Source organism: Schistocerca nitens, chromosome 1, assembly GCF_023898315.1.
Source record: "Schistocerca nitens isolate TAMUIC-IGC-003100 chromosome 1, iqSchNite1.1, whole genome shotgun sequence".
In the NCBI taxonomy this organism is placed as follows: domain Eukaryota; kingdom Metazoa; phylum Arthropoda; class Insecta; order Orthoptera; family Acrididae; genus Schistocerca; species Schistocerca nitens.
The window spans coordinates 653,135,699-653,149,051 of NC_064614.1; the positions used below are offsets into that span (position 1 = coordinate 653,135,699).

The 13,353-nt window shown below is 40.2% G+C and overlaps 1 protein-coding gene across 2 annotated transcripts in view; it reads left to right on the plus strand.

Annotated features, from left to right (window-relative positions):
- The window catches only part of LOC126258863 (calpain-A-like), a 247,708-nt gene extending 240,781 nt beyond the window's left edge, over positions 1 to 6,927 (plus strand). The window contains exon 16 of one of the 2 annotated variants that reach the window (XM_049955676.1): positions 6,556 to 6,927. In XM_049955676.1, coding sequence (XP_049811633.1) covers positions 6,556 to 6,641 — 86 coding nt within the window. In that variant the 3' untranslated portion in view covers positions 6,642 to 6,927. The remainder of the gene's footprint in view (positions 1 to 6,555) is intronic. The other variant, XM_049955677.1, reaches the window with a different exon arrangement.
- Positions 6,928 to 13,353: the final 6,426 nt, after the last annotated feature.

Genomic DNA, 13,353 nt, shown 5'->3' on the forward strand with positions numbered 1-13,353 from the left:
TAAACTACAATGCTCGTGTTCAACTTCCTACGTCATCTCACTGTCCGCAAACTACAAACTCGAGTGGACTTTTTTAGTGTGCGAAATTGACGAAGCTATACTAGGCATTGACTTCTTGCGACACCATAAACTTTCACCGGACGTAGTGCGAAACACCGTGTTTCATCACCCATCCAAGACTCACTTCCCCTGTGCTCCATCGAGCACCCCCCCCCCTCCCCCCATAGTGCCTCGTCAAGCTTGAACACATCGCTCGCTTACAAGGAAAACTTCGTGCTTTCCCTCCAGCTCCACAAAACACAGCTCCAGCAAGGACAAAGTGAGGTCAGTAAGTGCGTCAAATCTGCTTGCAATCCCAGCAATCGAGCCTCCATGTGTTTACCTCCCACTACCCCTCGCAACTGTGCTATCAATACTGCCATAACATGTACTGACAGCTCCGCAGGGCCACACCCTCCTAACACAGCAGTGTTTGACACTCGGCTGGACACAAGTGCGCATGCACGATGAGCGTCATGTGTTCCCGAACTGACGGCTCCTATCCCGCCCCTCGTGGACAGCACCTCAAACTCTGCAACTTCGGCTCCTGTGCACCACCGGGCGACCGCCACTGCAACACAAACAGTGCACTCTTGCCAAGTGTTTCACTCAAGACCGTGCTGCCACAGGCCGCGCCCTCGGACAATGGACACACTAACGGCTCACGAGCTCTATCGAGCTCACCCGACCACGGTGCCACTGCTTCGAGCCGGTGGCCATCTTCTCATGTTGACTCCTGGGACACTTTGCCGCCTCGGCTCCCGTCGGATCCACTGATGGCTCCGAACACCACGACCACGCCTCGCCTGCCCTGCCCGCCACACATTGTAAACAAACCGCCTCCCGTGCCACCGGCAACATTTCCGTCGTCACCAATGGCATGGTTCACAAGCTTTGCCTCACGCCAGGTCCCCCGATTTCCAGTAAGCCATTTAGACTTTGTCCCGAGCGCCTCTCCAACCTTAAAAATCAGATTTCTGAACTACTAAGCTCCGGCACCATTGAACCCTCTGCCAGTAGCTGGTCTACGCCCACACATATGACACCCAAGAAAGACGGGTCATGGCACATGTGCGGAGACTACCGTGAACTAAACGCACGAACATTTATGGACACCTACCCCATACCCAACATTGCCGACTTTACCAGTTCCCTCGCAGGTGCGACCACATTGTCTGTCATTGATTGCAAACGGGCCTACCACCAGATATCCATGGCACATGAAGACATCGAGAAGACAGCAATCACCACCCTGATCAGGTTATTTCAGTTTTGATTCATGCCCTTCGGTCTGAAAAACGCAACCCAGACCTGGCAACGCTTCATCAACGAAGTGCTATTCGATCTAAAATTCTGCTTTGCATATCTTGATGACATTTTCGTGTTCAGCTCCTCCGTCGAAGACAACATTCGACATGTGCAAAATGTTATGAACACTCTCGTGGCAGCAGGCATCAGGACCAACCAGGACAAATTGCAGCTACACAAACCCACTGTCACTTTTCTTGGTTTTCGTGTCTCTGCCGACGGCATTTCACCGCCCCCCTGAGAAAGTACAAACAATACTAAACCTACCCAGACCTTCGTCATTCAAAGAGCGCCGGTGCTTTCTGGGGACGGTTAATTATTATCCCCGACATCTACTTCGGGCTGTGGAGATTCAGGTTCCACTGACGGATGCCTTGGCAGGCACAAATACTTCTGGATCTCAGCCCTTTCCATGGACCCCTGCTATGACTGACTCTTTCACTGCCCTCAAAAGTCTTCTTGTCAAGGCCTGCACCATCGCGCATCCTCATCCCAATGTGCAGCTTTTCATCACCACAGATGCAAGTGATACTGCCATCGACGCTGTCCTTAGCAAGACAATCAACGGCCAAACTTCGCCTCTGCGGTTCTTCTCGCGCAAGCTCACCAATGCACAACGCATTCCACGTTTGACAGGGAGTTGCTCGCAGTCTACAAAGCGATTAAGCATTTTAAGACTGACATTGAGGGACGCCCTTTCTATGTTTTAACAGACCACAAACCCCTGGCTGCGGCCATTACAAACCCGCCAGCTGACCCACCACCTCGCCGCTTCAGATACATGGACTTCATATCTCAGTTTACCACCGATGTCAGACACATAAAGGGTGCTGACAATATAGTTGCTGATTTCCTTTCACAAGTCGACGCCGTCCATTCGCTGTTGGACCTCTCTGAACTGCCTAACCTCCAACGCGCTGACAAGGAAACACAAAACCTGATTTCAGACTCTACTTCTTCACTACACTTTGTCTGCACCACCTTCCCTGCCATTTCTGGTGAGATCTGGTGCGACAACAGTACGGGCACGATATGCCCCCTCATCCCAACCACGCTTCGTCAAGCTGTCTTCAACGCATTGCATAATTTAGCCCACTCCGGTGTTTGTGCGTCCGCCCACCTCGTAGCGGAGCGCTTTGTGTGGAGAAATGTCAACAAGGACTGCCAGCAATGGGCATGCTCCTGCATCACGTGCCAACGCTGCAAAGTACACAAGCACACTTCATCCCCCCTTGGCGCCTTTTTGCTCCCCCCCTGGGCATTTCCAGCATATTCATATTGACATTGTCGGCCCTCTCCCCCCCTCTAACGGCTTTCGTTATGTTCTCTCGTCTATCGACCGAACAACTCGCTGAGTCGAGGCTGTCCCCCTCCCCAATATTATGGCAGAAACTGTTGCTTGAGCTCTTGTCGAGTCATGGGTCTCGCATTTCGGATGTCCAGCTCAGCTATCATCACAACTGACCAGGGCAGACAATTTGAGTCGGCCCTGTTCAACAAGATTTGTAACATTTATGGCATCCGGCACACTGTACCACTGAATATCACCCGCAAAGTAATGGGCTAGTCGAACACTGGCACCGCACTTTCAAGGCAGCTCTTCGATGCTACGATTCTCTATGGACAGAGGCCTTTCCCCTTGTGCTACTTGGCATTTGTGCGATCCATAAGGAAGACGTCAAAGGCACATTAGCCGAGTTCGTATATGGCCAGAACATTGTTCTCCCTGGCGAACTTGTGAGCCCTTCTGCTTCTCTCCCTCAGTCTGACTTACCTTCCTTTGTGGACCGCGTCAGATGCCATTTCATCAGCCTCCATATCCTTCTGCCCGCCAGCCATCCCCACCCTAAGGTCCACGTCCCAAAATCTCTGGACAATTGCGAGTACATCATGCTCTGAGATGACACTGTACATGCTCCCCTCCAACCTCCATATACTGGCCCCTACCGAGTTCTCCAGCGCTCAGCCAACACCTATGACATCCAGATGAAAGATTCAGCTGTTACAGTCTCTCTCTCTCAACAGACTTAAGCCTGCTCATGTCGAGCCTTCTTCTACCCCCCCTTCAGGCCACGACCACGCCACTCGCAAATCCATCTTGCAGTTGGAAACCAAAACCTTCTTCACAGATGGGTGATGGAGGGCTACATATTATACAGGGTGTTACAAAAAGGTATGGCCAAACTTTCAGGAAACATTCCTCACACACAAATAAAGAAAAGATGTTATGTGGACATGTGTCCAGAAACGCTTAATTTCCATGTTAGAGCTCATTTTAGTTTCGTCAGTATGTACTGTACTTCCTCGATTCACCGCCATGATTTCATATGGGATACTCTACCTGTGCTGCTAGAACATGTGCCTTTACGAGTACGACACAACATGTAGTTCATGCACGATGGAGCTCCTGCACATTTCAGTTGAAGTGTTCGTATGCTTCTCAACAACAGATTCGGTGACCGATGGATTGGTAGAGGTGGACCAATTCCGTGGTCTCCATGCTCTCCTGACCTCAACCCTCTTGACTTTCATTTGTGGGGGCATTTGAAAGCTCTTGTCTACGCAACCCTGGTACCAAATGTAGAGATTCTTTGTGCTCGTATTGTGGATGGCTGTGATACAATACGCCATTCTCCAGGGCTGCATCAGCACATCAGGGATTCCATGCGACGGAGGGTTGATGCATGTATCCTCGCTAACGGAGGATATTTTGAACATTTCCTGTAACAAAGTGTTTGAAGTCACGCTGGTACGTTCTGTTGCTGTGTGTTTCCATTCCATGATTAATGTGATTTGAAGAGAAGTAATAAAATGAGCTCTAACATGGAAAGTAAGCATTTCCGGACACATGTCCACATAACATATTTTCTTTCTTTGTGTGTGAGGAATGTTTCCTGAAAGTTTGGCCGTACCTTTTTGTAACACCCTGTATAACCCCCATTGAGCTTCAGAGCTGAACTGATCTTGATTTTGATTACATAAATAATGGTGGTTTTAGGTTTTATGGCTATTCAGATGAGTTGTTTCAATTGCAGGCAAAAAAACGGAGACAACTAGTCAGCTGAATACCCGTAGGTCTTCCATTAATAAGTCACACAGAGACAACTTGAGGGATCGCATAATTTGATTATATACATATTTTCATCATGATACCTCACCAATTCGGCACAGTTCATTCATTATTACAAGAGTAATAACAAATATTAACAACACTGACATTTGTTCTCTCATACAAGAGGAGTACTTCCATTTTGAATGTGATGAATTTGATATTTTTCTACTCTATGTACCAAATCATGTCATTATTCATTCAGAGAATTTGAACATCAGCTGAAAAGAGCCACATTGTATAACCGGCAAATTAGTAGTCACTCTTGAAACTGTTTGCATGTTCACATAATTCCCAGATAAAGGTATTAGATGCTGAAACTTGGTAACTTATGGAGACATTACATTGGTTCAATGGATCTACTTAATTGCTTAGATTTTTTAAAAAACAAATGAAAATTGCTAATTTAAATAAGTTTGAAGTGGCAGACATCAACATACATTGATAACCAGTTGATTTGTTTGTCAAAGTTGTCAAAAGTTTTCACGCGCTGGCCACCAGGAGCACTGTGATTACATTTCTTTTGTTGTAGCACAACACTATTACTGTTTGGTTCTGACAAAAACTTCACTTAGTTACCGACCAAGCTGGGCTGATATACCTACCTTCTAATGACTGTACCTGTCTCGTTTCAGTACATGTTTGGATTGTTGTACATGTGCAACAGTAATCTGGTTTATTCTAAAATAAATGTTGTTCATGGTGCTCCAGAATTAATATTTCATACCTATATTCAGCTGAGTTGCAAGTGCTTCATATTCAGTTCAGTAGTCTATCAACTAGTCTTGCGACGAATACTTTATTAAGGAGTAGTGATTAACAAAGTGCTCATTTACACTAAGATCCTGTTCCAAGATTTAGTTCTTTGAATGTTCAAGAATTGTGTGGTTGTTCTTTCTTGTTTTCAAAAATATTCATAATTTGTTTCAATGATAAAGAAATATGGACAGACAGTTATCCTAATTCAAAATTATTCATACTGCCTCAAGTGGGACTACTTCTTGCCGAAGTGTTCACTCAGTTTTCCCAAAATTTCTTCATAATATGGTTGTTTAGCTGTTCCACTATTGGCACCTATTTTGTTATAATGGTGATCTACTCATCAAAGGTGAGCAGCAATATGCTATGAAAACAGTTCCTCAATAATGTAAGCAGTCTTGTTTTCTCCATGTCAGACCTTATAATACCAACAGTGCAAAAACTAAGACTCTATCCTCTAGAGAAATCAAGCAGGTCATTCAAGAAAGGCAAGGAAGACTATGGTTTATTCTGTCATCAATAAAAACCTAACTGTAGATGGAGTAGAATCTTGGTTTGAAAAAGACTGATGCAGGAAATCAGCTGCTGCCCTTTTCAAACAAGTTATTCTAGCTTTTGCCTTAAAAACCATGAAAAACCTAAGTCTAGAAGGGCAGATGGGGATTTGAACCCCACTGTTCCCTAATGTAAGTCCAGTGCTATATTCAGTGCTCTGCCTTGCTTGATGTGAACATTGAAAATCAAGTATAAAGCTCTCAAAAAATGCAACATTCCAGAATCTCTAGAAAAGTAATATTTGGTAAATGATCAAACAAGCATTAGTAAATCTGGTTTACTAAGGGCAATGAAGCATCAAACTAATAATTTTTTCATCATTTGGAGAAATGCTATCATACGACTAACATTACAGACCGAAAGACAACATTGCACATATATAATCATAACAAACATGTGTAAATATGAAAAAGTAAGAATATTATTACTTTCATGTCATGTATGTAACAGAATTGTACAGTGATACTGTGCAACCTTGTTCTTAAATGCTGTGTACTGCAGTACAGTGGCAAAAATTAAATTAGTTTGTCTTGGAAAACACACCCAATAGATGATAATAAATACTTGTTGTGAGTATTGAAAAGCCCCAAAATTAAACGTAAGAAATGATTCTGAATTATTTCAAGCAAATAGTAAATAAAGTCACAATTTTTATAGTGTTCACTGATAATATTTCAAAACAGAGACTGACTGCAGCTACAAATGAAGTCAAATCCAAGAACATATTTTAATAGTCTTATCTGTTCAGTATATCTTATTAATTTAGATGAATTACTGTTTTACAGATATTTTTCATAAAAGAGATCCAGAAGGTACACGCAATGCAAGTTTCAACATTGATGAATGGATTGAGACCACACTCTATTCTTGAAGATTACCATCCACTGCTTATGCCGCCTGTACTTCCAGCATGCTAACATGTGGAACAAAAGACTGCAGTGGAAGAGCATGAAAGGAAAACTGAGAAACCGGACAGAGATAGAATAAACTTATCATATAATTTCTTTCCATCTGGTTCTTGAGTACAAAAGAACAGAATGGTACATATAAAATAAGACTGTACATAATTAACATGACAGTATAATTCTTTTAAATGTATATTTTTGTACTTAATATGTGTAAATATTGCAATTGTTCTACAATACAAATTCAAATCTTTTTTCTAATAAAATGTGTTTTTTTAATAATCTGCCATGTTTGTGATTATACAAGCCTTCTGTCTCAGTAGTCACAGAACAACTTTATTCAAACACACAGAATTCAATAGGTAAGAGAATGATAAACAGCTGATGCAGATACTTGATCTGTACAAACAGACAATACATCTTGAATGTCTATCATGAGATAATTCTCTACTTTTTTTATCATGTAAGTCAAAGTAGTTTATAACTTATATCCTTTGTCATATTTCTGTCTTCTGTGTATATTTCGTGGCAATCATTTTTCTCCAGTTGAATTTCATGACACTTTTTGGTAATGAATTCATGCTTATGGAATTTGTCACTGTGCAGTGAGTGATCTGTACAGAATAGAAAACTTTGAAAATGCAATTTAAGTATAATAAATATAGATAAAACATGTTTTACTTGCTTAAAATGCAGTAGAAAGTCAACAGTTTTGTATAGGAAAATCAGTTTTAAAATTAGTTGTAACTACATATTCAAAAATAATGGGATCTGTGCAAAAGTTTCCTCTGTTTCTCACAAATCTCACTATTAATAAGAGACTTTTAAAAAAGTGGGCTAAGCATCAGTCAGTGGCTGTTCACTTGTTAACACACACTAGTGGCACTCTTATAGTTACACATCAACAAGTTAGGTGTCACTGTGTGAAATTCATAAATAAGACAGTGGAAACTCTGGGTTGGAATATCAACAATATAAGGAAAAAGATAGATAGCTACTCACTGTAAAGATGATGTGCTGAGTTGCTGACATGCATACCAAAAAGACTATTACATATTTGCTTTCAGTCAAAGCCTTCTTCAGAAAAGGAAACACACACATTCACTCACATAAGCAAACACACCTCATGCACACATGACTGCTATCTCCGGCAGCTTGGACCAGTCTGGAGATGGCCATTTATGTGTGTATGACATGCTTGGTTGTGTGAATGAATGTGTATGTGTTTCCTTTTCTGTAGAACACTTTGCCCAAAAGTTAAATGAGTAACAATGGGCCTTTTATTGTGTCTGTCTGCAACGCAATGTGCCACATTTACAGTGAGTAGCCATCTATCTTCTTTTTATATTGTTGAACATGTAAATAATATCTGTAATGTCATAGTTTTAGGTTCAGTGCCAGATATGTATTTTATTTTCTGAACTTGCATGTCTAAAAAAGTCCTCTTTAACTATTTTTCCATATTCAACTTGCTTCTATATTGGCAGTTTCCAATAACTAGGATCTTCACCTAGAATTTACATCAATGTACACTCAATATGTCTAAATCATTGACATTTGGTAATAAACTGAGATGCAATATAAGCAACTTTGTTGTGATTGTTTCCAGTGTAGAATGTAAGTCAAAGAATGTCTTCAACATCAGAGTAAGTTTTGTATTCCTGTTCTGTTCACCAGAGGAATCAGACCAAAGACTTTTTCCATGATATGCTTTTCGAGACTGGAACCCACATCCTGAATTTAACCCCATTTTTCTATTTACAGATATAATTTTTTTAAACCCCAATAGCAAAATCCACAGTTAAACAGCTATATCCTGCATGACTATTCTGCAAATCACATTTAAGTGCTTAGCAGAGTGTTCATCAAATCACTTTCAGACTATTTCTCTACCATCCCATTCTTGAAAAGCAAGTCGGAAAAACAAACACCTAAATCTTTTAAGTAGAAGCTCTGATTTATTTTATTATGATGGTCATGACTCTCTTTGTAGGTTGAGTCAACAAAATATTTTCAGATTCATCACAATGAAAAATGCCTTTGTTCTAATGATTGTCACCCCAACTTGCATATCATATCTGTGACACTCTCTCCCCTATTTCATGATAATACAAAATGAGCTACCCTTCTTTGTACTTTTTTGATGTCGTCCCCCCCTTCCATCTACCCTAACTGGTAAGGGCCTCATACCATGCAGTAGTACTCCAAAAGAGGATGGACAAGCATAGTATAGGCAGACTGTTTAGTTGATTTGTTGCATTGTGTAAGTGTTCTGTCAATAAAATACAGTTTTTGGTCTGTAATCCTCATAATATTTTCTATGTGATGGTTCCAACTTATATTGTTCATAACTGTAATCCCTAGGCATTCAGTTCAATCAACAACTTTTAAGTTTGTGTGATTTATTATGTAACCAAACTTAAAGAGATTCCATTTCGTATTCATGTGGAAGACCTCACACTTTTTATCCTTTAGAGTCAATTGCCATTTATTTGGAACATACAGACATCTTGGCTAAATCATCTTGCAATTGTTTTTGATCTTTTGATGATTTTAGTACATGGCAGATGACAGTATCACCTGCAAACAATCTAAAAGGGCTGCTCAGATTGTCTCCTAAATCATTTATTTAGATTAGAAACAGCAGAGGATGTATAACATTTACTTGGAGAATGCCAGATATCATTTGATGACTTTCCCTCCATTACTGAAAACTATGACTTTCTGACAAGAAGATCTGAACACAGTTATACAACTGTGATGATACTCCATAAGCATGCAATTTCATTAGGAGATGTATGTGAGGAATCGCATCAAAAGCCTCCTGGAAATATGTAAGCCATGTTTGCTTGAATGTATACATGTATATTGTGTAATTCAGAAGAAGACCTTCTGGCCAAAAGCTTTTTTGTTTAGTAGTCTTTGTTGTGCCTGTCTGCAACTCAAAATCTTTGCTATATTATGAGTTGCAATCTATCCTTTTCATAATACTGTATTTAGTGACTTCACTTTACTAGTGCTGTCATTGGTAACATTGCCATTACCATCACACAGTGAAAGTATTGATTGCATCTTGATGCTGGTGTAATTTACATACTGTCAGATTGTCTTTGGATTTTCTACCAAATTTCAAGACAGAGTTTTATTGTGGAAACAGTTAAAAGCATCTCAGACTGAAAAGGGCTGAACTTTTACAAGTTTTCGGAGTCAGTGGCTCCTTCTTCTGGCAGAAGAATTGAAGGGGAAGGAAGAGGGGAAAGGACTGGAGAGGTTTAGGGAGAGGGGTATAGTTCAGAAAAGTCATCCAGAACCACAGGTCAGCGGAGACTTACCAGATGGGGTGACAAGGAAAGTCTTTCCTTCAGGAGTCAATTTAAAAGAGGTAGGAGATCCAGTATTAGAATCAGGATTTATAAGAGCTTTGGAGTACTTAATATCAAATAAGACAAATGGGATGGATAAAATTCTGTCAGAATTTCTAAAATCATTGGGGTAAGTGACAACAAAATGACTATTCACATTGGTGTGTAGAATGTATGGGTCTGGAGACATACCATCTGACTTTTGGAAAAATATCATCCCCACAATTACGAAGACTGCAAGAGCTGACAAGTGGCGCAAGAACTATTGTACAATCAGCTTAACAACTCAAGCATCCAAGTTGCTGACAAGAACAATATGCAAAAGAATGGAAAAGATAATTGAGGATGTGCTAGATGACTATTAGTTTGGCTTTAGGACAGGTAAAGGCACCAGACAGGCAATTCTGACATTGCGATTGATAATGCAGCAAGACTAAAGAAAAATTAAGAAAAAGCATTTGACAATGTAAAATGGTGCAAGATATTCGAAATTCTGAGAAAAATAGGGGTAGGGTATAGAGAGGCAGATAATATGCAATATGTATAAGAGCCAAGAGAGAATAATAAGAGTGGAGGGCCAAGAATGAAATGCTCGTATTAAAAAGGGTTTAAGACAAGGATGTAGTCTTTCACCCCTACTGTTCAATCTGTATACAGAAGAACCAATGATGAAAATAAAAGAAAGATTCAGGAGTGGGATTAAAATTCACGGTGAAAGGGTTGTATGGTACGATTTGCTGATGACATTGCGATACTGAGTCAAACTGAAGACGAATTACAGGATGTGCTGAATGGAATGAACAGTCTAATGAGTACAGAATATGGACTGAGAGTAAATCAAAGAAAGACGAAAGTAATGAGAAGTAGCAGAAATGGGAACGGCGAGATACTTAACATCAGGATTGATGCTCATGAAGTAGATTAAGTTAAGGAATTCTGCTACCTAGGCGGAAAAATAACCAATGATGGTCAGATCAAGGGGGACATCAAAAGCAGACTAGCACTGGAAAAGGGGGCATTCCTGGTCAAGAAAAGTCAGCTAGTATCAAACATAGGCTGTAATTTGATGAAGAAATTTCTGATACTGTACGTTTGGAGCACAGCGTTGTGTGGTAGCGAAACATGGACTGTAGGAAAATCGAAACAGAAGACAATCGAAGCATTTGAGATTTGGTGCAACAGACGAATATTGAAAATTAGGTGGACTGATAAGATAAAGAATGGGGAATGGGGAGGTTCTGCGCAGAATCAAAGAGGAAAGAAATATGTGGAAAACACTGACAAGAAGAAGGGACAGGATGACACAACATCTGGTAGAAGTAGAACATCAGGGAATGACTTCCTTGGTACTAGATGGAGCTGTAAAAGGCAAAAACTGTAGAGGGAAGACAGAGATTGTGTTACTTCCAGCAAATAATTGTGGATGTAGTTTGCAAGTCCTACTCTGGGATAAAGGGGTTGGCACAGGAGAGGATTTCTTGGAGGGCAGCATCAAACTAGTCAGAAGACTGATGACTTAAAAAAAAAGTTCCTGGTATGAATCTCTCAATTTCTACCAATACTATATTTTTTAGTATGGCTCAAGTGAATTTTTACCTACTTTCATTTTTGGTAAACTTGGATGTTACAATATTCAGTCTCTCCTTGTGATCATTAACCTTTGTATTTGTCATGATGCTCCCTACTTACTGAGGATTACTTGTTGCTAAGAGGGCTAGTATATTATCACTACCATTTACACTTTCGAATGGGCTCCTGAATTAATTGCTCAAAATAATTTTCAGAGAAAGCATTTAGCACAATTTTGGACATCATTTTATGCTTGCCACCGACTTAACGTATTTTCACCAATGTATAGTGCATAGATTGAACTCACCACTAACCAGAACTGAATGAGTCAGGTACTTATTTGACATGAGACTCAAGGTTTCTTTGAACCTTTCAGCAACTAACACATCTGTGTTGATGGGGGTGGGGGATTGGTAAATGGAACCAATCCATAAAAGATAATTGTAGAGTACCATATTTGTAGAGATCCTTAGGAGAGACAGATTTCGCTGAGGATCAAAATTCAAAATTTACAATAAGGAACTGAAGTAATTTATTTCATATTATGCTTTATTTACTTATATGTTATCTTTGCTGCGTCATAATGGATCGTTACTTTTGTTGAGGATGTTCTTCATTATCTTTCATGTGGGCCTCAGAGAATCATGCATATTTCAAGCATCTGCCTTCAATTCTTTGCTTCTTAAACTGAATTTAGAATACATATCTTCCTAAAAAAAAAAAAGAAAACAGAAACACAGGCTCTGTAAGTTCAGATCTACATTCGTCATGCACAGCAGGACATGAGAAGAGACAAAGTAGTTGTATGTCTGTATCCATAGTAGTATGTGGCTGTAGTAATAACATGTTTATCATTTTCAATTCTAGTTTTTTTTCCCTCTTTTAGCCATTACTTTGTTTTTAATGTAAATATTTTGTCTCTTACTTAAACTAATTTTAAGTTCACTAAAAGAAAACCACTTACAAACCTCTAAAACATCAGTATTCCAATCTTAACTAGATTACCTCTTCTTTAAAAGCAACAAGGTACATTTTCATTCCATTAAATAACATGATACGGCGTGAGGCATTTGTACTGCATCAACAAGATGAAGACGGCACCAGCAGGATTGTTTGTTGATAGGATGCTCCAAAATCAGTTGAAATTAAATGGTTCTTCACGCAGAAAGTGTAAAAAATGTGTAGTCAAAGGAATTCGGGGCATTAATGCAACTTTTGGTTACACGAGAAGTGCGCAAACGTGGAAAAATTGGAAATTTGTGGTAAGTTCTATGGGACCAAACTGCTGAGGTCATCGGGCCCTAATCTTACGCACTACTTAATCTAACTTATGCTAAGGGCAACACATACACGCATGCCCAAGGGAGGACTCGAACCTCCGACGGGGGGTCGCTGCATGAACCATGGCAAGGAGCCTCAGACCACACGGCTATCCCACGCAGACACAAACGTGAGTCTGAAATTTATACATTACAATATTCAGTGGACATGACTCGACTGTATAAGTGACAAAAATGTGCGATTAACATCCGTACCAAGTCCTAAAGATGAAATCATTCATGTTCTTCAAAGTAACATTGATGCTCTGAAAGCAGAACTGATATTGCTAAAGCAAAAAAATATTGCATTGAAATGTGAAAAGCATTGTGTATGTGAAAAAACTCCAGATTAGATGGACCTACTTTGGTAAATGCGTGGAGTGATACAACTGACAAACCATGAAAAATTCAGCCGCCATTATGAAAGA